This window comes from Typopeltis vanoorti, chromosome 26 (assembly GCF_054136105.1).
Source record: "Typopeltis vanoorti isolate ZY-2024b chromosome 26, IOZ_Tvanoo_1.0, whole genome shotgun sequence".
In the NCBI taxonomy this organism is placed as follows: domain Eukaryota; kingdom Metazoa; phylum Arthropoda; class Arachnida; order Uropygi; family Thelyphonidae; genus Typopeltis; species Typopeltis vanoorti.
In genome coordinates this window covers 25,060,746-25,087,883 of record NC_143574.1, presented here as the reverse complement: position 1 = coordinate 25,087,883, position 27,138 = coordinate 25,060,746, and the positions used below count along the sequence as shown (strand labels likewise).

The following is a 27,138-nucleotide window of genomic DNA, read 5'->3' as shown; positions in this document are numbered from 1 at the left end:
GTACCTTAAAGTAATGATAACTTTTTTTGAGTGAAATAATCTTTTCTGTAATAATATTGTATTGAACCTTTGTCGAAATAATGTGGTGCATGACTTCATCATGTAAAGCTATTAAGTAATGTTAAATCAGTAAGTAATGCTAAGATAAGTGAAGAATTCTGAGAAATGCAATAGATGGAAATTTCCAAAGATGCATGAAAGATGACATCACGTCCAAAGGCTGATATGACAATTGCCATGGATAGAGAATTCCAAAGATGCACGAAGAATGATGTCAGCATGTCTGAAGGTCAATATGTGACCATTTTCGAGAGGCACGTGCATGCACGTGACAGAAGTCAAGTCGTCTGGAAGGAATTTTGTCTGAGGGTTTTCTAAAGCTTTCTCTTACCTGAGTCCCCATCATGCTAAGTTTGCTGTCGGAAATTGAAAGAGAAGCGTCATAGGTTCTAAGTCTTCTACCTGGGATCGCTGCCACATGAGAATAACTGTGTCGATTATCTCGAAAGGAAGGAGCTGTATATCGTCGCCATGTGAAAGGTCCTATAAGGCAAGGCATAGTCGACAACCCTGATAAGGAAGAAGTTTGGTGAGAAAACAGGATCGAGTCAGCAAGCAGAAGGAAAGAAAAGAAGAAGACTTATGTGTGAACAAAAGGTTAATGTGAAAGATTGTATGCTGAGCAAGAACTGTAAGTAGTTGTAATACTGAACAAGAATGCATGTCAAGTGTCTATGTTTATGACATATTGTATATTAATGTTGAATTAGGCTTAACCAAGGTATGCCATATATTCAGTTAATGCTATGCTAAATTGTGAATTAGCTTAGAACTAAGATTAGATTACAAGGAATTGAGACTAGCAAGAGTATTGTAATGACAGTGTGTATATATGTGAATCATTCTTCTGTAAATAATTCCTTTTGTCTTAATTAAATGATTTGTGAACAACACAGTGGACTGATTCTGTCAATGCACTATCCTAAAAAATTCGAACCCAGATAAGATAAAAGTTTATGTGATTTAAACTAACCAACAATTAGTTTAAAGTAAAGATATGTATATGTGTGTGTGTGTGTGTGTGTGTATATATATATATAAGCAAGGAAAATAAACAATGTCTGCTATCTCTTTGATTTAAGATCTTATACTCTCACACTCAATATATAGTCTAACTGGTGCAGCCACAAAACAAATAAATTCTTTAAACTATACAGAGTGAGAAATAAGATATACTAGAAACAGGTAGATGGCAGCACAATCAAGAGTTAAGGCAGCCAACCATTCACAATAATTAACTAAAGAGAATACAAAGCAGGGTAGTGGAAGTACAAAAAATAGAATAAAGAATGTATATAGTCTTAATTATTACAAAAGGTGCAGTCCACTACATTATAGTTATGTTCAAGATTTTTTTTTCAAGAGTACAGTTTTAAAACTGTTAGCCCCACAGATCATCTACTAAATGGTATACTGGATGAAATTTAACAGGAAAATGCTTTAGGAGCCTTCAGGTCAACTAGTGAATAACTTTGCTGCTACTCTTCTCCAAGGCATGCTTGGAGCGACATCGTCAAGGCCACAATTTGCAGAAGGATGGAAAATTCTACATGTGTACAGCTTAGTAAAACCAAGCATGCTTTCAAAACAGTAACAGAAATTTCAGCTTCTTCACTACAAACCTCTGTTCCAATTTCAATCAACTTTCATGATAGCAAACTTAAAAGAAAGAGTGGACTAGAGGAATTGGTTGTTATAGTAGATAGTTTGCTATACTGAATGTCTTTTAGTACAGAAATGTGCTTATGAAGTCAGCTTGTGCTCTTAGAGAATATAGAGACAAATGCAAGAATGTTAACACTGTGTAAAACTAGCTAAACAAAAGTCATGGGAGGACTTTGGCAAGAATATAAAAAATAAATATCAAGAAGGTGGCAAAATATTCTGGAGGTTGTTGAAGAAGCTTAAGAATGGAGGAAAGAGTGCTGTAAAAGGAATTAGAGATGATAAAGGTGACATGAAAACGGGAGAAAAAGATATCCTTGAAGTATGGAGTAATTACTTTGAAAAACTGCTAAATGAAACAAGCAGTGATGACAGCACAGCGGTAAAAAACACTGACCAGGCATGCAGTCAGGAATACATATCCATACTTACAGTCGAAAAAGCCAGCAAAGGCTTGAAATGTGGAAAGGCAGCAGGAGTAGATGATATTCGACCAGAAATGCTGAAGTATGGTGGTATAAGAGTCTTACAGTGGCTGCACTGCATAGTTCAGAAAGCCTGGACAGAGGGACGAATTCCCGATGATTGGAGTAGAGCTCTCATAGTACCCATATATAAAAAGGGAAATAAAACTGCATTTGAGAATTATAGAGGTATTTCCCTACTGAGTGTTCCTGGCAAGATCTATGCAAGTATACTTGAGAAACGGTTGAGAAGAATTGTAGAAGAAAAGCTTGGTGAAGAACAAGCTGGATTCAGGCCAAATAGAGGCTGTCAGGATCAGATCTTCACTTTACGACAAATAGTCGAGAAAGCATGGGAATATAACAAAAATCTGTATTTAAGTTTTGTCGATCTGGAAAAGGCATATGACAAGGTGCCAAGAAAGAAGCTATTCAATACGCTGCAGTTATATGGTGTGAATGGGGCATTATATCAAGCAATACTTAGTCTTTACTTGAGTTGTAAGTCAGCAGTTAGAATTGAAGGAAATACAGGAAGATGGTTTAATGTTAAATCTGGTGTGAGACAAGGATGTACATTATCCCCTCTGTTATTCATTATCTATATGGATCACATTATGAAGGAAAGTGGTATTAAACATGATATCAGAATTGGAGATGTTAATGTCTTTAATTTATGCGGATGATGTTATACTTGTAAATAAATCTGCTATAAGTGTGCAAGATTCTCTCACTAAATTGAATAGCTGTTGTAATAGATATGGTATGAAGGTCAGCAATAAAAAGACAAAGACAATGAAAATAGGCAGAATCATTGAAAATGTCAACTGTGTTGTGAATGGAGAACCTGTGGAACAAGTAAAACATTTCAGCTATTTAGGCACGATTTTTACTGAAGATGGTAAATTAAATATAGAAATAGACAACAGAATCAGCAAAGCTGGTATCGTGGGAAGTCAATTGAATAAATTCATATGGAATAAGAGAGAAATTAGTCGGAACACTAAATTAGCTGTATACAAGACAGTGTTCAAACCAGTTTTAACTTATGGATCTGAGAGCTGGGTCAGAAGTAAAACACTTGACCAAAGACTAGAGACCACAGATATGAGAGTCCTGAGAAAGATTATAGGCGTGAACAGATGGCATCAATGGCAGTATCATATTAAAAATGAGGATATTAGGAAAGAACTTGACATTGTCAGCATCCAGGAATGCGTTAGCAGAGCTAATCTCAGGTGGTATGGTCACTTAAACAAAATGGGCGAGGAAAGATTAGCAAAACAAGTGTTCTTTGCCAGGTTGGCAGCAAAACGACCCAGAGGAAGACCAAGATATAGGTGGATTGATACAGTACAAAGTGCTTTAGATGATAGAAATATAAGATCTGATAATGTTGGAGTCTTGACAAGTAACAGACTGATTTGGAGGAAAATTGTAGATAGGAAATTAATAATGATGTAATTTTTTTCATGTAGTACTATCATATCCTGTACACCCCTTGAGGGTATATGGCAGGAATTTGATGATGATGATGATGTGCTTATGAGGCCTTGGTCAAAACATCAGCAATTCATTATAGCAGTGATTTCTACAGTCAGAGAAGACTACACTCTGGCTCTTTTTGTCTCAAAGGTGACATTTGCACAAGTTTGATCTGATATATACTATGCCAAACTGTTTCCAACTTAGAATCTACTCTTTTATGATGTTCAATGACCAAAAAATCTTGGGCATTTCAATAAATGCATTTGCTGCTTGTATCGCTCTCCTAATTTCAAAAACCATTCTGAACTCCAATTCTAAATGTTGATTTTTTCCAGTCCAATTTTCCTAATAGTGAAGCTATTTTCTGTCAAATTTTTTTTTTTATGTTCTCTAGCCAGCTTTTTCCTTTTCCAACTGCACACATCAAGAAGGTGAAAATGCTGAGAAATCTGCTATTACCAGTAATTTTACATTTTTACATGCTAATTAGAATACCAGATAATCCTAATATGGGGGAGGGGGGTTAAAAGTTCTGATAAGCATCTCAATTGAGACTCTATCTCAATTCCTTCGTGGAGATTATCACAACTTTTCAGCACACCCTTGTAACTCTCCTAAGTTACTCTAGATCTCTACCTTGCAATTAACCTAAATATACTATTTATGTGTTTGTCCTGTAGCCATTTAAGACAACAATCTAGTTTGAACTCCTCTGTGGAGAAATTTGCAACCACTTTCATTCACATGTTTTGCATTATAAGAATACAAAATGTGACAAACATTGTGACTTATAATACCTCATTTCCTTGGTTAGATTATTTTTTTACTCTTCTGATCCAAACAAATACACCACACTGAACATAGTACTGAAATAATTCTTATTAGCATGTAGCTTTTATGACTTCTCTGAATTAATTTTGTTTTTTCTCTGGTTCCTAGAGGGCACTTTGTTAGGGTATTGGTTCTTTTTCTTCCCTCCTCTTTTACCTTGCAGTGTTGAGGAGTTTTCTACATTTAACTGCTACCATATCGAGGATAAGGTGGTTAGCCATATGTCTCCTGGTGTGTAGATGAATGTGTTCATGTGCTGGTTTGCCTGTTCTGGCAGAAGAAAAACCCAGAGTTTCTGGGTGAAAAAAAACCCCTATCTCCATATGAGACCAGCTAACTCACCTTTAGTCGAGACCAGATAAAGGTTCCTCACGTCACTGATGGGAATTGAACCAAGGTCTTTCCAAACAAAGGGCTTCATTTATACTGAATGAGCTACGGAGGCTAAATAGGCTCTTTAGTTCTTTTTTTGTTACAATTTGAAATGTTTCTATAACAATCTAATTAAAGATGAAATCTCTTTAATTTGAAAATCTTTTATTGAGCAACATATTAATAAATCAATAAAATATGTATTTATTTTGTTCTTCTGGGGCTTTTTATGCTGAGAAGAACTATTATGAATAACCACCAACACCTATCATTATGTATGCGTGTAGCAGTGCTTGCAAAGGAAAAAAAACAAAAAAAAAAAAAGTTTTGTTATTTTCGAAGTGTTTCAGTGGATCATATGTGATAAGCTACAACCTGTTCCCTAAATCTGTAAAATAAATGTGGCGGATCAATGGATATTCAATGCAGAACTGGAGTTAAAGTCATTCTGTTCCTAAAGGATTCTTGTAATTAGAACAGCCAATGACTTTTTCTACTGCCATGATGATGATGATTGTACAGGCTTTACAACTGATGCATATGATTTCTATTGAAAATATAAAAAAAAAGGTATGAACACACACACACACACACACACACACACACAGTGTGTCTAACACCTACCTGAAAATGCTTAGTGCTATGATCAGAATGTGCTTCTCCACATCCAACGTAGAGGCAATCCCGATGTAGACAAACCCAAAGGCTTGGGCCACGACTTTCACAAGAATCACATTTCGATAGCTACAATTATATTTGGAAAAAGAAATAATTTTTCAACTGCACATTATCTCTTGCAAATAATATGAATAAAGTACCAATAATATAAACTAAATCTCTTAACTTATTTTTTTTTTAAATAATTTAATTACTGTGAATATTTCATCTGCTTCAATCAGAAAAAGAATGAGGCTGATAAAATCTCATATCAGTGGTATGGCTATTAATTATACTTAAACTTCAGGAATGATCATACATTCAACACAAAAGCAATCTCATTGCAGACAACTCCAGCTTTGGACCTGAATTTTCACGAGAATCACATTTTGATTCAAACTTATTAAAACTAACTTCTTAATTATTTTTATGATTATTTTGCCTGCTTTTCTTTAGGAGTGCCCCTTTTTAATGTCATTGGCTTTTTACTGAAGAATTCTTAGGGCATTGCAGATGTATTTTTGAGTATACATGTAGCATAATAGAAGAAAATTTGCACATATCTTTTCTTGGATGTTGTTGCCTGTCTTCTTTCTGCAGTGTGCATATTTCTGCTGTTATGGTGCGGAAAGGGGAGTGTGTGTGTTGGGGGGGGGGCTTAGGCAATGTGGGAGAATTAATTTGAAAAAACCCGTGTTTTTTATATAATATAATATATATTATTATTATGGGCAACTCCAGGGAGTCCTTAGACTCATTGAGGGAGGCCCCAAATCATGTTCATCACAACTATTTGACATTCACACAGTATCTATCATACCTTGCCTTAAACTCATTCACTATCACAGCACCCGCCAGCTTATTCCACTCATTCAGCACTCTAAAGTAAAGAACCCAGCTCTAATATCCTTACTAACCACACTCTTTCCCAGCTTCCATGGATGTCCCCTAGTCCATCCACCACCAGCCCATACTCACCGAGGAGATTGATTTTTCTCATTCCCCAGATGCATTCAGTATCTGGGGAATGAGAAAAATAAGTAGAGAGAGGGAGAGATAGAGATAGAATGGAAATTCGAGAATGGCAACCCAGAAAATTTTGTTCTTAGGAAGTTTTTAAGAAAACATGATAATTCGGAAAATATTAATAGAAGATTCCGAAAAGGAATCGTAGTACTGTGAATCTTTAAACTGGAAGATTTGAGACTTTGTTTAGTAAATAAAAGAAGATATTTGTGTAGATATTCTAATTCACTGTTCAAAGAAACACCGAATGGAAAATTGTCTTCTGTCTTAAGGACGCGTTGGAAGAAGCAATGGAATTAGTGAAATCTGAAACCGTAAAGTGGTTTAACATGAAGAACTCTACTTTAGATATATTATTTATGAAATAGCAGGAGAAACTTTTTTTTTAGTAAAAGAATTGGTGATTTAGCATCATATTTAATCATGTAAGATAAGATTATTTATACTCCAGTAAAACAGGAGGATGATTGGAACAACTGTATGCAAAATAAAGAAATTAAAAAGTATCCCATGAAGGTGAAGAGGTTGTTCTGTTATTTTCAGAAAAGGCCTAACAAAGAAACTGACCTCTAATGAATACTTGTTGTTGTGGAAATTCACTGTGAAAACAAGGTATAATCTGGTAAACATGATTAAGTATATATTAAACAAACCAGTAATATTAAACAAACCAGTAATATTAACAAACCAGAATTAATGATTTTATTCTTTTGAGATAGGAGATCTCTGAAGTATAGACTTATTTTTAGGCGGCCTTGGATTCAATTAGTTTTGTAGTTATTTATTTAAAACTATTTAAAATGTATATGCTGTTTTAGTTTCATTAAACGTATAAATTTTTTTTATTTGGTTTAGTTCAATAATTTTCCAGATTCTAAAAGAAACAGAGTCAGAAGTTATTGCACCAATTAGCATAAACTCTTTTGTAATTACCTAACATTTAACATAAAACAATCTCTTTACAGAGATGGTGCAGCTGATAGATTTTTTTTTAAATAAATGGAACAGTTGAGCAGACAAACTGATAAGTAAATAGCACAATCCAAGATACAAAAGCACCTTTATCAAGGCTTTTCAACAGCAGATGAGTTAGCCCCTTTCAAACAGAAGCAGCAGGAAAGGTATACTTCCTCCTGTAAAACAGACAAACCAGCATTAAGAACAAACATAACTGTGTTGCTTCAGCCATAAGTTCAAAACAACAAACCAACCCTCCAGGCATGATCTGGTAATGCAACTAGCAAGATTCTTTACAAGCTGGTGGCATCTTCATCAGAAACAAGGTGGTTCCTGATGATAGAATGTTATATTTCCAAAGTCCCTACTTGAATACAGTATGTTAAGTATGTCCATGGGAGGGGTGTCAACAGCAATGCATATGTGAAGAGAGAAAGAGACAACAGAAACTGGAGATCCTATTCAAGGGCCCGAACATGGTACAATAGCCACTTTAGGGTTCTAATAAATAGGATGGAGTATTTAAAGTGATAAAGTTACCTTTGGATCCAGTCATCTTTTTCTCCAACTAAAGATATAAATCAGCAAATACTCACCTAAACCATCAAAGTCTATTCGTTGAAACAGGTGTGAGAAGGCAGGATTGGCTTGGTTAAAAGAGACTATAAAACGCTTAACATCAGACAATTAATGGTTTAAAAATGTTAATGGATGTATGAAAGTCTCTGACAAAAGCCCCCCCCCCCCGCTTTTTTTTTTTGCTTTGTCAACCTCAAAAGAGATTTCTACAGCAATCAGTGCAGGCAGACAAAGCACTCTATAACCTTTGGTCTGTTCAGAGACTAAACTGGAAAGCTTACTCTGAATCAAACTTTTTTGTGTGTGTTATTTTTAAGATTAGTTAAGATTTTACACATAATAATGCAAATCATCTAGTACTTATTTCTTGGGAGAAGAAAGAGGTTACAATCTTTTATATTTTTCCAAAAGTGAAAAGTTTTTCATTCATCCATATCTCTGCAGGATTTCAACTGCCTCTCACTGGAAAAGTAAAACTTATCCCCCAAGCATCAACAGTAACACTGGTCATTGCATAATAACAGGTTATAATGATTTATAATACAGGTACAACACACAATATTTATGCTTTATAAACTCAAATCAGTAACACAAAAACAAATTTACCTCCTGCTTTCTGATGATATCCTCTTTTGTATAATCTCCTACTGTGACTACATGTGGACAACTGCTGGACATTGCAGAAGCCATCTTGGTCGCAGAAGAAGAATATTTCCGTCGGTTTACTATCAGTGAAGAAAAAGTGATATGAAAATTCTTAAACAAATCATAAGAATACACATAGAACAGTAAATAAACAGACAAAAAATTAACAGGAATAAAGAAATTATATGCAAAGCTTTATTGCATCAGTTATTGATGCATATAAAATTCCTTTTCAGAAATAAAGCAATCAATCAACTAGGATGAATAATAAAGAAAAACTGAATTTTCAGTTAAAGTTAAAATGCAAATAAAACAAATACAGTCATTCATAAATTGCTTCACCATACTTGGTAATTTACTAACTTTTTCATAATAATGACAGCCAAAGTTTGCACCTGAAGTATTTTCAGGTCCTGAAAATACTTCAGGCACAAACTTTGTTTGCTTACACTTGGATAAAGGATTAAACCAAATATATAATTGGTAAGGTGAAAGAATTAATACTTTGGCTGATACTAATGAGCTGAAAGATGATACATAGTTCTATGAGGGATAATGTGAAAGAGTTATTGGAAGCAAAAAAGAGGGTGAAGACTAAGTCTCCTGTCATGCAGTGGCGTAGCTAGAGCTGTTGCCGCCCGGGGCAGTTCTTGAGTTTGCCGCCCTTCTCAATACACACAAAAATACTACAAAAAGTCAAAACGACGTATAGGGAAATAAATTATAACACTATGTTTATTTTTGAAGTAAAACTTTAATTTCAACATTCTAAAATGTTATTTTTCTTGTTTTTCTGTTAGCAGAATCGTTGATGACATCAGCGAAGTCTATTTCATAGTAATGTAGGTAATTCTTAATTAATTTTATTTAGAAAAACTCCTCTCACAACTAGCAACACTTACAGCAATTGTGAGGAAAATTCGCAGTAGTATTACAATATTTGGAACTGGGTTCTCGAGACCGTATTTTAGAATTACTTCTTTAGAATTATTTTAGAATTAATTTTTACATACTTCCAGAGTATGTAAAAATAAATAAAAAAATTATAAAATATATATATATAAATGATAAAAATGGGGGAAAAATCCTTAGTCCACTCACAGTACAAATGTGCTATAGGTTTACTAATAACCTTTCATAGGTAGGAACCACATAAAAAACTTGGCTATTGAAGAAAACTCTAACAAGCAGAAATAAGGAAGTCGGTCTTCTTTACTAGGTCTTGATACATCCACATCTGGATCATTATGCTCATATCTTTTCACCTTCTTGAGGATGAGGAAGTGGTGGAGAGCATCCAAAGGTAAGTGAACAAGATGGTGAGCGGCATGTAGAATGAACCATATGAGTATCAACTGAGGGTTTGTGGGTTGCAAAAGTGGGTTAATAGGCAATAAAAAGGGGATATCTTCAGAAACATTTAAGTTACTTAAAGGGTTTTATAAGACATGTAGGGGAAATGCTTGCACTTGGCTAGAGAGGTACAACAAGAGGTCATCCCTGGAATTTGAGGGATGTGATTTGTAAGTGTGAGAAAACTAGACTTTTTTATCTGGAGAGAGTGGTGAATGGAATAGGTTGCTAGCGTTGTGAGTGCTTTGTTAATGAGCTCAAGGAGGTGCACAACAGATATTGTGTGAATAGTTTAGGTCTCCTAGAACAGGTCTTCAGAGTCTACGGAGGTGCCTGTACAATGATAGTAATAATAAACATGGTCAACCTAATAATACAAGAGAGGACTGTTTTAAAACTACATGAAATGCTTGCAACTGATCAAGCAGGGTTGCTATCACTAGAAGCTGAATCAGGAAATAACCATCCAAACCTTACTTGACTGAAAATAAATCCATACTGATTTTTTTCCTTCCTTCCTGCTGCTTTTATATTCATTTTTTTTAATTTTTTTTTTGGCTTTAGATCACTCAGAATCAATTCCTCAAGTAGGGCTCTGTATATAATAGCCAAAAAAAAAAAAAAAAAAAAAAAAAAAAAAAAAAAAAAAAAAAAAAAACTGCACTGATGAATGTAATAGAAACCATGCTATACCAAATAAGAGCAGGAGATATCAATCACTTGAGTAATTTTGTCTTTCATTAGAGGTACAAGCTACCTGCTAAATGGATTTACTTCAATTTATGTGTGCACCTAACATGATATGATTAATGAGGATGGAATGAAATAATCATGCTGAAATATTGTTACTCCTGCAATTAATTAGTAATAAACTAATATTTTCTTTTCAATAGCATGAAAATGTGTCACTTAAGGTCATTTCACATCCAAAGGAATTATTAGTTTTCAAGATGAAAAATCTTTTAATATTAGTTTTGTCACTTTGATTATTTTATTAGCATTATAATATATTTAATAATCTCATCTACATTAGTACAAAATTAGTCATTCTTAGATAGATATGGCAGGAAGTTTTCCTTCCACACAAGTCTATAAACATGTTCCACAGTCCCAGCCAGTGGATTGTGTATGCGCACGCATGCTTATTAAATTGGCTGGCTGGCAAAGATAGTTGATAGTAAAGTAAACAGATCACAACATTTGTTTACAATACAAATTAAAATATAATTTAGAGAAGTAAAGACCTTAGAAATTAACTTGAAGTTACTGACAGTCAATTTGAACAAAAAGAATAAGAAAACAGGTATGTATATGAAGCAAAACTGACATGGTGTAAAAAAAGTCCACAAAAAACATATACAGGTAGCCTAAGTTAGTTGTGAAGATATCAACTACACAAAACATAGATAAAAATAATCGCTCAGTGTTTCATGTCCATTTTAAAAAAAAATGTGATTGTTTATTTTTAAACTAGGGATGATGAACACCTTTAATCAACCCAGTGACAAACTTTCGTCAGAAGTGATATATGTAAAGTGGTACCAGACAATCAATCAAAATGTTCTAGTTGAGTGAGATATTTATAAATTTCATATGTATCCTCAAGGATGTACAAGCTACTATAACAGTACTACTTGATTAAGTTTACATTACTAATCTCTTATCAACAATTTTCCTCCAAATTAGTCTATTACTTGTCAACACTCCAATACTGTCCTATCTAATTGCATTCTTTTAAGGCACTTCTGACCAAATCATTGCTGACCTTTCCCCTCCAATGCCATTTTAAGTAACCATACCACGTTAAATTAGTCCTGCTCTCATATTCTTGAATGCAAACAATGTCAAGTTCCTTCCTAATGTCTTTATTTTTAATATGATTCTGTCAATGAGTTCTAAGAAAAATTAGCAACCTATTCAGGTGAATGGTGCCTAAAGAGCCGAAATATTTCACTTGTTCTATAAGTTTCTTTCCTTTATTTCTAAGCATTTTCAATAGCTTCCAGAACATATTTCCATCTTCCTGATATTCACCTTATATATTCTTATGAAGTGAATTTTCTTTAGCTACTTTTACACCTAACTAGTTCTCTTAGATCATCATCTTTATGCTTTCTCTCTCCCTCTCTTTTTTTTTTTTTTTTCAAACTTTGTATCCTTGCAAATAACTTCACATGTCTTAGTAGCTAAATTAATCAATGTTTTCAGTGTTTGCAACTGAGATGAGACCGCAAGGTTTGGTTCTTATTTTCAACTGTTTCATTTTTTCTAGAATTATAAGTTTATGTACATAGTTGGGCCTACAGTTCATCTGTAAAAGCTGCTGAACTAATCCATTTTAAAACTTTCTTACATAAGCCAGCCTGGTTGGCTGAACAGTTAGCGTATCTGCTCTCCAGCCAAAAGTCTGCGAGTTCGAATCCTGCCATGGGATGGATGTTTGCAGGTACCTACCATCATTAGTAGCCTTTCCCTTTTCTCTAAATTTTCACAAAACGTTTTAATATGCATGCTGGAAATCATTTCCTTAAGATATCCAACATGGATCATTTTTTCCATTTTCTTTATGTCAGCTGCCTACTTTAGTAACTCAAAAAATTCCTCTACTTTTTCCTTAAAAGAACCTTCTGAGACAATAGGTGCAAACAAGTTTCATTGTCCATTTCCCCATTTTGAAATTTGCCCACATTGCTGTTCTTGAAACTGCCTTCCAATAAATGAGTTCAGTGCCCCCCCCCCTCAAAGAAAAAGGGAAAAAAAACACTAGAAAATTTTCCAAAAACCTTTTCTTAGTTAATAAAATTCTTTTTTTTTTATTTATGTTGTGTCTTCTATTTCTATACTTCTTATGAATTAGTGATCATTGCAGATGTTCAGTCATAGGTCATATGCGATGCATAGCGTGTATTCTCAAATCATCTACTCAACCCCCCCCCCCCAAGATTAACTGCCTCATTATTGCCTGAATATAACACCCTACATTTATTTTGAATGATCTTGCCATGTCAGTAACAGCAATTTTTCCACATAGTACTTTTCCAGTTCTCCTGAAAGATTTCCTTTCCACCGATAATCTCCTTATGTTGATGGTTCCTATCTTCAATTCCTCTGACATTGGAGTTTGTTCTAGCAGTTGACTTTTCATTGTCTGCTCTGGTTCCGTGACACAAACAGTGGGAGCCTTGTTTAACTGGGTGATGCTCCAGACAGCATGAAATCTCATCAAGTTCATTTCTGGTTTAAGACAGCAGAGAATTTGTAAAGGCATTTAACTGCTCATTTGAGCCATTGTGGACGTGAATATGCAAATCAGATTTCAGAATATTTAATGGTCTTGTTAATCAAAACTCACAGCTACCATACTGAAGGTTTGTTTCAGAGATACAAAGGGTTGTCCAAGTCATGTTAATTCCATACTGAAAGCAGAATTAGGTTGCACACATCCAGCTTTAACCAGGACACTCCTTTAGTAATATTAATATGACATCCTACTTGACATTTAAGCCACATGTGTAACTGTCTTTCACTCTTGAAGGTGGTAAAGAATAAGTAATTTTTATCTTAGTCTGATCTCTACTACTCATTAACACATGTGCATATACAATCTATGCTTCTTTTTCCAGCCATGATTATTCACCTACAGGGAATCCTCTTACCTACAAAAACATACAATAAATGCTTGATCTAGTCAGTACACTTGATTGTATATGTGCATATACAATCTATGCTTCTTTTTCCAGCCATGATTATTCACCTACAGGGAATCCTCTTACCTACAAAAACATACAATAAATGCTTGATCTAGTCAGTACACTTGATATTTATAAAGTAAAAATATTACTACTAATAAAGCTACATATTTATTGTTGTGAAGTGCCTGCATTAAAAATGCCAAAACAATCATCATTGTATACAAAATAATAGAAAAATGAATATCCTTATGTAGAAAGCAGCAAAAGGAAACATTATGGTCTGTTATATCAATGTAACAAAGAAAGGAAGATTTTATTAAATGCACTACAACAAAAAAATGAACTCAATGTATGAAATACACAAAAGATTGGAAATAATTTTGTTAAAGAAAATTTTTGTACTGAACAGTATAAAGTTTTAACTGATGAATTATGCAAGACATTTCATTTTGTTAAATATCATTATAGCTATACTAGCAAAAGTGCTCCTCTCAGGTAGATAGTTGTATATTGCAGTTTTGATCTAGTTAAGAAAATATAATAAGAAAAGCCTTTGTCTTTTAAGCTAAAGGGGTTAGCACAATTTTCAGTGGAAAAACACATTAGTTATATCAAAACTAATGACAATTATTGTCAAAACTGATGTTTTAAACAAAGGAAGATATTTCAATTTTCAATTCAGTATAACGGCAGTGAGCCTGGTGATCAAGTAACATGACTTCATATGAATCTAATGCTAATAATGATAATACTCTGATGGAGCAGCAGCCATTTCTATCTGGATAATCTGTGTGTCAATACTCTGACAAGCATATTACAGACATGCTTGTCAGAGAGCATGAATTCCGGGACTATTAATTAAGTTAAAGGGTCATCAATCAAAAAAAAAAAAAATCAGCTAACACCTTTTTAATTAATTAAAAAAGTAGGTGAGGCTGTTTTTAATTAGAAAGGGCCTCACCTAGTCCCTGTATAGCGAGTAGGTGAGGCCTTTTGCCCTATCTAACTTTTGGAGACTGAGTGGGAAGTTCAATTTCCATTGGTACCCAATCAAAGATAGCTGGCCCATGCCAGAGATCGACTAACTCAGGAACTGGTCGAGAAAAGGCTCAGAAAAATTTCATCTAGTCGGCGGACTAGATTTGAAACCAAGTCTTTCTTCTTGTGGCTAAGTGCCGTGGTGTGCAAACGCCACATTCATTGGGCTACACAGGCTTCTTAAAATGTCATAACAGATCAAATAAAAGAAAAGTTGTTTATTGCTGAATTAGATTTAAGAAAACCATGTAAATATAATAATGCTAATGTTAACTACAGCAATGTTCAAAAACTGAAAAAGTGAAAGTCAATGAAACATTGTGTGTGGACTTCCAGACTCATAAAATTCAAGATACTTCTGGATATCGATTAATCATCATCATCATCAATTTTCTGATATGTACCCCAAAGGGGTATTCAGGTTACTATGGCAGCGCTACATGATTAAGTTTACATTATTATTAATCTCCTGTCAACAATTTTCCACCAAATCACTATATTATCATTTATGAGTACTCCAATACTGTCATATCTAATATTTTGTGCTTCAAATCAATCCACCTAGACCTCGGTCTTCCTCTGAGTCTCTTTCCTAGCATGGCATCCAACACCTGTTTTGTTAACCTTTCTTTACCCATTCTATTTAAGTGACCATACCACCTTAGATTATCTTTGCTTACATATTCTGGAATGCTAATAATGTCAAGTTACTTTCTAATATCTTCATTTTTAATATGAATCTGCCATTGATGCCAATTCATTCACTTCCCTAATTTTTCTCAGAACTTCATATTTGTGGTCTCTAGTCTTTGATCAAGTACTTTATTTCTAATCCAACTATCAAATCCATAACTTAAAACTGGTTTAAACACTGTCTTGTATACTGCTAGTTTGTGTTTTGGCTAATTTCTCTCTTGTTCCAAAGAAATTTATTCAGGTGGCTACCATACCAGTTTTGCTTATTCTGTAGTCTATTTCCAGATTTAACCAGCCATCTTCACTAAAAACTGTGCCTAAATCGCTGAAATATTTCACTTGTTCTATAGGTTCTCCATTCAGAATAGCTGAAGTCTTCAATGCTTCTGCTTATTTTCATAGTTTAATGCTTATGATATCTGCTGGGAAGATGAACAGGAAAAAATAATATGGTTTCTTTCAACCACATTATTTTACATTTCATTTAAAAAATTTGAAGCTTTCACCAGTGTGGTTATGTTGAATTTCCATTATCTAGGCTATTAATGTCTAAATACCAATATTCATATGTAACAAATTAAGAGAAATTTAAAACCAATGGTGCAGTGCTGTGTGATTGAGAGGGAGCTAAGCAGATCCAATGAAAACCTAACCGAGATCCAAATAAAAGCAATGAAAGCTCCAGAGACCAGTGGCACACTCAGGATTTAATCTTGGAGGGGGCCGAGCGCTCAGGATTTAACCTTTTGGGGGGGGGGGGGCGAGTTGAGTAGACGTTTTGTGAATACACACTACACATCGCATACGACCTACAAATTAAGAGAAATTTAAAACCAATGGTGCAGTGCTGTGTGATTGAGAGGGAGCTAAGCAAATCCAATGAAAACCTAACCGAGATCCAAATAAAAGCAATGAAAGCTCCAGAGACCAGTGGCACACTCAGGATTTAATCTTGGAGGGGGCCGAGCGCTCAGGATTTAACCTTTGGGGGGGAGCGAGTTGAGTAGACGTTTTGCGAATACACACTACACATCGCATACGACCTATAACTGAGCATCTGCAGTGATCGCTAATTCATAAGTAGCACACAACATAAATAAAAAAAATGAATTTTAATTAGGAAAAAATTTTTGGAAATTTTTCTAGTGTTTGTTTCCTTTTCTTTGGGGGGTGCTTGGGCCCCTTGCCTCCCCCCTGGGTGCGCCACTGCCAGAGACATAAAACGCTGATGGAGAGAGATCAAACGCCATAGTTACGGCCTTAATTGTATGCAATTTAAACATTATAATGAATTTTAAACACTAAACAGAAGGTTTAGAATCCGGAATACCAGAATTTTGTAGCATCATCCGATACAACGCCCCTTCTCAACCTCGTGAGAATAGGATTTGCTAGCATCACGGACGAAGTAACGAAAACTATCAACCAAGAGTATTAAATCCATTAACTGCGTGTGTTCTTCTGGCTTGTGTACGAAATGATAACAAGTGTTTCCTGGAGGAAAAACTGCAGTCTCTTAAGTTGTGTTAGCCAGTCATTCGGGAAGCGAGAACGCAAAATTTTACTACTCGATTTCATTTATTAATATATATATATACAACCAAACATATCTCCACACAAACTGAGGTAGAACTACAAAAATTAGAGAGGGAAAATAAAATAGAAACAATAACACCTCTACCCAATTTGTTGAAATATATATATATATATATATATATATATATATGCTGCATATTAACGCAAATTTAGTATTGGCTATCATAATAATACATTATAATATCCCTAAAAATAAAACTAAAATTAAAAACACATACTTTTATTTTTAGCCGTTTTGAATAATATTAAAAAAAATAAGAGTAGCCATTCACAAATATAACCATTTTCATCTATCCTTTAAACATCAACGATCCTCGAACACCCAATAGCACGTAAGAATACCAAGAGCTTCCTATACCCTCCACTAGAGTATCGATTTTTTGTTGGTTGATTATATCACAGATATCTGCTGTTTACCATACTGTCTTGAAACCGTATTACTATGTTCGAGAACCTTGATGGATAAGGACATAAATATCAAAAATATATCCGCTCCAGTCCTAAATATATTTTAATAATGAAAGAAGAGCTACGTCTTATATAATGGAAGAAGGAGGTGCCGCAGAAGAAGATTGGTTGTGTATATAAAAAAAGTGTCAGTTCGTACAAGTGTAGTGAATGAACCGACTGGATAACTAAATAATAAAAAAAAAGATAAGTAAAGGATAGTATTAAGAGTATTGGCGAAGGGATAGGACGTTCAATGAAGGACCCGCTTAGTATAAGAGTGGTAACGGTTTCATCACTATACGTTAAAGATATCAAGCTATTTTAAATATAAAGATGGTTTTAATCAATTTCCCAAGTAAGCAAATAGACAAGTAAGTCAAGTTTGCGCCTGCAAGTAGTGCAAGTCTGGGTGACCCGCACATAGTGCAAGTCTTAGGCAACTCGTGGTAAAGGTGGAATAAAAGGTTTCATCACTATATTCGTTAGTTTCACCTCCTATGAAAGAAAGAAATGTAGATGACAAAGACATTTTAAGTAAAAGTTTCAAATATTTATATATATATATATATATATATATATATATATATATATATATATATATATATAATTAACTAAACCGATTTGGGAAGAAAAAGCAAAATTTCATGCATAATAAGAAATAACAATATGGCTTCAAATTACAAGACTGTTACGGGTCAACAAGTGATCATGTCCTTCTGAACTTCCCCCAAATCATCAATATAAAGAAATAAACAACAGCAATCAAAGGAATTATCCCTCTGCAGTTGTGTAGCTAAAGCTTTTGCCGCCCGGGGCGGTCCATGAGTTTCCTGCCCCTCTCAATAGACACCAAAAATACTACAAAAAGTCAAAACGACGTATAGGGAAATAAATTAAAATACTGATTATTTTTGAAGTAAAACTTTAATTTCAACATTCTAAAATGTTATTTTTCTTGCTTTTCTGTTAGCAAAATCGTATATGACATTGGCGAAATCTATTTCATAATAATGTAGGTAATTCTTAATCTATTTTATTTAGAAAAACTCCTCTCACAACTAGCAACGCTTACAGCAATTGTGAGGAAAATTCGCAGTAGTATTACAATATTTAGAAATGAGTTCTCGAGACTATTTTAGAATTAACTGCAAAAGTTCAAAGTGCCGCCCGGGGCAGATCGTCACCTCCGCCCCTCCCTAGCTAGGTCTCGGGCACACCACTGTTCACATTTAATCCTGCCTATTCATATATCATATATCAATTTCTGATATATTTCTGATAAAGCCAGTAGATTTGAGAATTTGCAAAACGTGTGGAATTTTCAGTTTAAAGAATATATTGGAATATATGTGACGGCAGCAGTCTTGAAAAATTATTAATTAATATGAGACCTAAAGCAGAGAGTCGGGGAAATTGTTTCTGATGGGAGGAATCGTGAGAACCTGTGTATAAAAGAGACAGTCTTAGATAACTGTGTTAATGAGGAGAATGGTTATTATTGTGGAAATGATTATGAAGATAGAACGATTCCGTATTAGCCCGGTTCGGACCTATAGCGCATGTGTAAAGATGTCTGCAAAAGTAAGAAACGAGTTAAGGATAGAGCTCTGCAACTGTGACATGTAGACCTCAGAAAAGAGTGCGCAAAAGAGCATACAGTTAAGTTACAATGTCTGTAGGTGAATGCTAGCAGTGTCAGAAACAAAGGAGTAGAGTTTGTTGTCTTGGTTGATATATATTAGGACCTCATAATGTAGACATTAGTGAGAACAGGCTATCAAAAGAAGATATATGAAGTATGGAGTGCATGGGTAGAGTATTTTTAGGAAGGAGAGAAGGACAGAAGAGGGGGGTCGTATTAATAATTATTTCAGATGACCTGAATCCAATAAGAATTGAGACCTATGACTGAAAATTAGTAACAGTTGTTCATGAGGCAGTGAATTTAAGCCATCTGGTGTCAGGTGGAATCTAACGAGTTTCACGTAGTGGGATGTTGTTACGGATATGGGATATCGGTTGTAGTGACGAACAAATGAGTCATCAGGTGAATAGGATTGGTGTGAAAAGAGTAAACATAATGTGAGACTTTCATGATCCGAACAATGACTTCATAACTGTGAAATTGCATGAGAAGAACTAAACTGAATTTGTGGATCGCTTGCTAGAAACCATCCTCAAGCAGCAAGCACGAGACAAACTTAACTGGTGGTGAAAGAGCATTAGAACAGATTATAGTTTAAGAAGGGGGGGGGTTCCATTAAAGTCGAAATTATTCTAGCTGAGGTTGGTGAAAGTGATCATATGGCACCCACTTGGGAAGTGGTGTGAAGTGGAGTTCAGAAAAGCCTACACGATGAAGAAGAAAGCAGGAAATTATGACCACCCAAAATTAAGCTACGTCATGGTATCACTTGTTGGATAGGAATTGTTTAAAACATGTCACTAGTGTTCGAAGAATAAATACAGCAGGAGGGAAATGGATGTGTAAACTAATTAAGCAAGAGATTCATAAGAAAGATATTATGTGGAAGGAATATCGTGTGCATAAGGATGATGTCAGTTATAATGATGTTTTAATTATAAGCAACAGGACAGAAGAGTCACAAGTGTTGTACGGAAAACTGAGCCTGAGTATTAAACGAAATTGGTTCTGCAAGTTAAAGACAACCCAAAAGAATTCTGTCGTTATGTTGCAAGTAAACAAAATAATGAATTTGAAAGAATACCTCTACTGAATGCATAAGATATGCATATGAGTGAGGCAGAAGTAAATATTCAACTAATGAGCAGCCATTTTGCTAAAAGATATCAACCTGGTATATGTAAGATTAAACTCATTGCTACCTCTTCACTGTGTGAAAAAAACTCATGTAAATCAGGAGAAAATGTTACAGCTCTTAATCAAACAGAATACGAATTCTGCAATAGGAATTGATGAGATATCAGAACAGATACTAAAAAAAAAAACAATGTTCAGCTGAATTGGATTTTGGCTGACCAGACTATGTAATTTGAATGTCAGAACATGGAAGATTACAAAAAAAGGGGAAAACATTTTGGTAATCCAATTGGAAAAGAGTGATGCAAAGACCGATGTTTCCAATGATCGACCAATCAATATCCCAGGAGTGGTGGGGAAGAATTTGAAAACGTTATCAGGGCTCACATTCAGAAATGGGTAGACAGAGAATCTCTACTACGCTTTGAACTGCATGAGTTTACTAAGGGAAGGTCAAGTTTTAGCAACTTGATCACAATACATATTTATAAAGTTAACACTCAGTTAGTCAAGGAGAATAGATACACCATGATATATTTGAATATTGTTAAGGCTTTTGACATAATACAGAATGGAATATTTTCATAATTGGAGAATATGGGATGGAAAAATGAATAAGGGTATGGGCTGAATGACAAACATTAAAAAAAAAACGTGCATGAGAGCTGTGAATCTCCAAGATTCATGATAACCAATGGAGTGGCTCAAGGATCAGTCCTTGATCGATTGTAATTCAATCTGTACATTAATAACATTTGGAAGTCTTTGACATGCGAATATAATTCTGCTATTGGTTGATGAATCAAAGATAGGTAGGATAATAAGGAACGCTGCTGATATCCAGTACTTGCCTAATGATTTGAATGGGCAGGAATAGTGGGCATATAAAAATGGCTATTAGTTCAATTAATGATAGTGCATTTTGGTATGAATAAGTCCATTGTCATAGTAGGTGGGATTGTGCTAAAAGGAATTGTTGAGTCTAGGGATCTCGGAGTTTTAAGAGGCAGGAATTTAAAGTTCAAGAGCCATACAGCAAAAATTGAAAATACAATCAGAGAATAATTGCAACCGAACCTTCACATGTAAAAATATGGAAGTCACTTTGTTTCTTTACATGCGCTTTGTTTTCCGTGGTGATTCTGATACAATACAGAAAGTACAAAAAATAATTTCAAAAATAATATCAGGATATTTTCGAATACTGATTAGAAGACAGATTGAGAATTTGTAGAATACAGTTACCAGTAAACAGGAGAAAGAGGTGTAATATCATCGAATTTACACACTTCTCAAAAGGTTATACAGATTTTCAGTAAATTGAATTTTCCACTTTAAGGAGGATTGGGAAAGGACGCGTATCGACGTGAGAACGACGATTTATTACGTCCTTCGATTGGAAAAGGCCTAAATTCGTTTCTCGTCATGACAAGGGGGGGGGGATCTTATATGAGTTTTTCTCAATTGAAGGAGAGTTAGCTGAGTTCATATGGAGGTAGTAGAGAAGATTTTCATCCCGCATACAGAAAAATCATCCATTAGAACACACGCAATTTACAGGCAAAAAATAATAATAGTAGTGGTGAGCAGTAGATGTTGTTGCAGATGATGGAAACAGATGGAAGTGATGGAGACGGAAAGCTGTAGAGTGAGTGCAGTCCCCAATGAGTCTTTCGGCTCAATGGAAGTGTCACAAAATAATAATAATACTTACGAACGACAATTTTTTCTTTTCCATATGTAGTCCTGTGAATAATTGCGTTTTCGAAACAGCGCTAGCTCTGTCAAAGAAAGAGTGCTCGATTTTCGATTCTAGACACCGTTTATAGCAACTTTTTCGATGTGTTTCTTCAACCGGTGACGAGTTGGTCGATCTCTTGCACGAGAAAATATGTTTTGTTTTTTTTAATCGAGATAATCGAGTTTTTAATTCGTCATCTTAAGGAAATCAACCGCAACTTCTGTAGCTCCGTGGAAATGGTGTTTGCATTCCTCAGAGCTAGATTGCCGGTAGAAAGATCGTCGTGAATTCGTTTCCATTGCAAATATAGGAACTTTTACTAAGCCAGTTTTCGAACGGTTTCCGAGTTAGTCGATCTCTGGCTTTGGTAAGATGATTTTTTCTATCGAAAACGCCGGTTATTCGTCCCGTAAAATCAAGAAAATCTACCATGCAACCCACACCATGTCATGTTAATGTTAGATAGCACGAGAAGGCGGCATTTGTTATTCGTCTATTTACTGTGTCACGCTTAAATTAGTGATAGCCTTCGGCCAACTATCTCTGATTGGCTGTCAGAATTTTTTTAAGAAAAACCGTGTTAAATTAGGCAATACAATGTATCATATTAAGATTAGAGACCATGAGATGGCTGCAGTTTTCTGCTGTACGGTCTTCAAAAGGAGCTGTTTAAAATCGTTAATAGCTAGATTAGTTTAGCTATCATTCATTAGCTAATGGTGTACATTGATTTTCCTCAGTTTCAAGTGTAAAGGATAAAGCGTCCTCATATAATCCCTTTGAAGAATGAATGCAGATTTGCTCTATATAATAATAATAATAATATTCAGATTACGAATTTTATTCCCTTATAGGGAGGACGTGAGGCCTTTAACCCTGTTTAGCTTTCGGAGACTAAGTGGGCAGTTCAACCTCATCCAGTTAACAAAAGGCGAGTTTCAGTGAGAAAAAAGCCTCCTGCCTGTGCCAGAGATCGCTTACTCAGAATGTGGTCGAAGAAAAGCAGAAAACGTTCCATTCTCTGGAGTCCTGTTTTTGGTCTCTTTTTATCTTTTTCTTGGTCGCGCTGACTTCTATGTCCATCAACTGAGTGGTATCGGAGTATTTTTTTGGAGTAGCATTGAACTGTCCATCTTTTCGATATGGTCAGTCTATTTCTTTCGGTATTCATATAATTTCCAATACTGAGTCTATTTTTAGATCTTTAGATATTTCTGAGATCCTTCTTTTGTACCAGAGTGTATAGCCTGCTGTCTTTCGTAGGTGTCTCATTTCTCCAGTTTCTATTCTTTTTCTTCTGCAGATTTAATGGTCCATAATAAACTTCTATATACGTTAGAGAGCATCTTGACAAAACTTGATAAATTCTTATTCTTGTATACTTTGGAACATGGTTCGGTTTGAAAATATTATTGTTCATTCCTTTTTTATCTTTCAAAAATTTGAAATTTTCATGTAAAAGCAAATTCAAGGTTTGCAAAACAGTTAATTTGTTCCAAAATTTTATTTTTTCTCATGATTTTACTTCTAATTGGAAATGTTCTTTTAAAAGCCATGATTTTTTGTTTTTTCTGTTGATATTTGCATTTCGTTTTTTTTTCCACTTATGTTTTAATGCGTACATTGATATCTCGTGTTCGTTTTCACTTCTCGCTGTGATTATTCATCTGCAAATCGACGGGTCTTCAATATAGTTCCACGATCCAGTTAATATGATGGTTTTATATTTTCCTTCCTTCCTTTAATAATTGATCTGTATAGATATTAAATAACAGTGGTGACGCTGGATATACTTGACGGACCCTCTGTTTACTGATTTCCATTCGAGCCTGTGTAGCTCAGTGGATGTGGCGTTTGCACACAACACGCGAAAGAAAACTTGGTTTCGAGTCTAGTCGGCGACTAGAGGAAATTTCGACCGGTTCCCGAGTTAGTCGATCTCTGGCATGTGCAAGCGGGTTTTTCCTCCCGGAAACTCGGGTTTTTCGTCCCGTAAACTCAAAGAAATCGAACGTAGAGCCCACATTATTTCAGACATTAAATATATTGTGTTAGGGACCACGAGATGACGGCACATTTGAGCCGTCATCTCTCTTCACTGTGTAGCGCTTAATGAGTGATAGCCTTGGGCCATCTATCTCTGATTGGTCCCAATAGAGATTGAACTGCCCACTCAGTCTCCAAAAGTTAGATAGGGCTAAATGGCCTCGCCTACTCACCGTATACGGGAATAAAAAGGCATTAGCTGATTTTTTTATGATTCTGTCACTGTGTCATTGATTCTTGCAGCTAATTGATTATTTGATATACATTACTTATTGCAGCAACCAGTTGAATGTGGAATATTTTAATTCTTGAGATTGGTCCATAATTTGTTCTTTAAGACAGTCAAAGTCTTTCTGGTAGCCTAAAATGCTATGTGCGATACTGTGTTATATTCGTAATGTTTCCATTAAGATTTTAAATGCAAACCCCGGTCAATTCTCGTTCGTCATTTTCGAAAGCCATTTTTCTTCAGTACAAAGTTTATCTTTTACATATGATTTAAATTTTGAAATTGCTATTCGTGAATATAACTTATAACCAATATTTAGAAGATTTATTCCTCTGTAGTTTTCAAAGTTTGCTCTTATCATGTTTTTTATTTCTTGGGATGATAATTGCCTTATTCGTACTTTCTGGGATTTTTCCTTTCTGACCGATATTATTAATAATTTTAAAAGTCGTTTGATGAATAGGATTACTGCATAATTGATAATATCTAAATGTATCCTACCTTCTTCAGGGATTTTTCCTGATTTGCTTTGCTGTAATGTTTGTTCGAGTTTTTGTAATGTTATTTCTTCTACTGTACAGTTAGTCGTAGCCTTTATGTCAGTTTTAGAATCGTTACTATCTTGTCAAAAGTGGCAGAAGTTTAGCCAGGTATTCTATTTGATCATTTCAAGTTTCACGTTTTCTTTTACCTCCTAATTTTTATTCCTTAGAATTTTGGATGTATTTTCTCTCTTCACAGTAAGAACTTTTTCTATTTCGTTATGAATTTATTCTAGGTTTCTCTATTCTTTTAAAAACATGTGTTTTTGCTATTTCGTTTTTGTATTTGTAATTAAATTTGTACGTAAATTCTACAATAACATTGAAGTTAAGTTAAATTTGTAAAATATTTTTTGTTTTTTGGATTTTGTGCTTCAAATTATAGCTGAAACACGAACTTAGAGTATTTTATTGAACTATTTCAAAAAAACCAAAATAAATAATGATTCAAATGTCAGTAGCAATGTTGGTCAATACTGTCAATACCGATTTGGGTTCGGTTCCCCCAGTCGTAGGTGTGACAAAACCATCAAATTATCCAGAAGAAAGTATTACCTTAGTTATTAATAATTATCACCACATCGCATTTTTGGAAGAACAAATATTTAATTCTGACGATAATTTAGATATTGTGAAAAAGTTGTGAAAACCAGAACGAAATTTTAATTTTCCTGCAATCTGTGCTGCAATTCACAACCGAAGTTTTCAATACACGTGGTTTGAAAATTTTACATGGCTTGTGTACTCTCAAATTAAAAATAGTGCGTACTCGAAATATTGTGTATTTTTTGCACCTGCTCATGTTGGAAAATCTAAATCTGAAGTACCTGGGCAGTTGGTTACAAAGTCATAATAATAATAATTATTATTATTATAAAAATGGAAGAATAATTGGAAGAAAGCCATTGAAAAATTTAATAATCATCAAAAAACAAAATACCATATTGTTTTAAGTTTTTTGATGATTGTTTGTTGTTATGACTTTCGAAAGGCTAAAGATTATTCGAGATGGAAAATGCATTCCAATGAACTGACAAATTGATGTTGATATTTCGTCACAAGCCGCAGTTAATCGGAAACGATTGGAGCCGATCATAAAAACAGTAATTTTATGTGGTCGGCAAAATATACCCTTGAGAGGACATCATGCTTTCGAGAATTTTCAGTTGAACAGGAGCCAATCGCCAATGAAGGTAATTTTCGAGCTTTGTTAAGAACGAGTATCGATGTGGGCGACAAAAACTTGGCTGAAAATTTTAAACATTCTGCAAAAAACGCTACCTACATTAGCTGGAACATACAAAATCAAATTATAAATGCATGTTATGAAATCATTTTGAACCATTTAGTCGAAAAAATTAATTCGGTGAAATGTTTTTCAGTTCTTGCCGATGAAACTTGTGACATTTCTTCCACTGAACATCTTTCCTTGATTATGGCATCGATTTGTGATATTTACGTGGGCATGGTTACGACATTGCCGCATCAATGAGTGGAAAGTTTAATGGTGTCGAATATCACATATATATCCACAAGCTTTATATGTTCATTGTGCATCACATAGTTTGAATTTGGCAATTGTAAATGTTGTATCTGTGACTGAAATAAGAAATTGCATTGGGATAATTGATAAGGTACACAATTTCTTCAATACCCCTAAGAGACAGGACGTCCTTGTTGACAACATTGATAAATATTCTCCGGATACTTATAAACAGAAACTACCCCAAGTTTGCCCGACTAGGTGGGTGGAACGCTATGAAGCCATCATGACCATGGTGGATTTATATGATGCAGTGAGTCATAGTCTTGAAACAATCATTTCTTGGGAAGACAGAGACTCGTCCTCTAACATAAAACGTTCGAATAATTCGTTGTGGGAATTTGGTTTTTACAATATCTTTATTTATTTTGCAAAAAATATTTGCGTACACCTTACCATTTGTCTAAAATAATGCAAAAATCTGACAGTGACCTCTTTTGTTGATGATGTTGTGGCACAATTAAATACCATTCGTGAAACAACATATTTTTCATTTAAAGTTATTTACGAAGAAGCATATATAAAAGCCAATAATTTTAATATTGACATTAAAAAGTCAAGGACTACATCGAAAGAAACATTAAGGAACATATAAAGAAACATAAAGAAACAATAAAGGACAGCCAATTCTGTAGAAGAGTATTTCAGGAGAATTATTTTCATTGCATTTATTAATCAAATATTGA

General features: G+C 34.5%; 1 protein-coding gene across 2 annotated transcripts in view; it reads right to left on the bottom strand.

Moving 5' to 3' along the window:
• The window catches only part of LOC150092420 (ubiquitin carboxyl-terminal hydrolase 20-like), a 416,458-nt gene extending 399,057 nt beyond the window's left edge, over window positions 1-17,401 (bottom strand). For both annotated transcript variants that reach the window (XM_090415144.1, XM_090415145.1), the window contains exons 1-3: window positions 17,338-17,401; window positions 8,706-8,824; window positions 5,505-5,624 (exon numbers count right to left, since the gene is read on the bottom strand). In XM_090415144.1, coding sequence (XP_090271270.1) covers window positions 5,505-5,624; window positions 8,706-8,789 — 204 coding nt within the window. In that variant the 5' untranslated portion in view covers window positions 8,790-8,824; window positions 17,338-17,401. The remainder of the gene's footprint in view (window positions 1-5,504; window positions 5,625-8,705; window positions 8,825-17,337) is intronic.
• Between the last annotated feature and the right edge of the window lie 9,737 nt (window positions 17,402-27,138).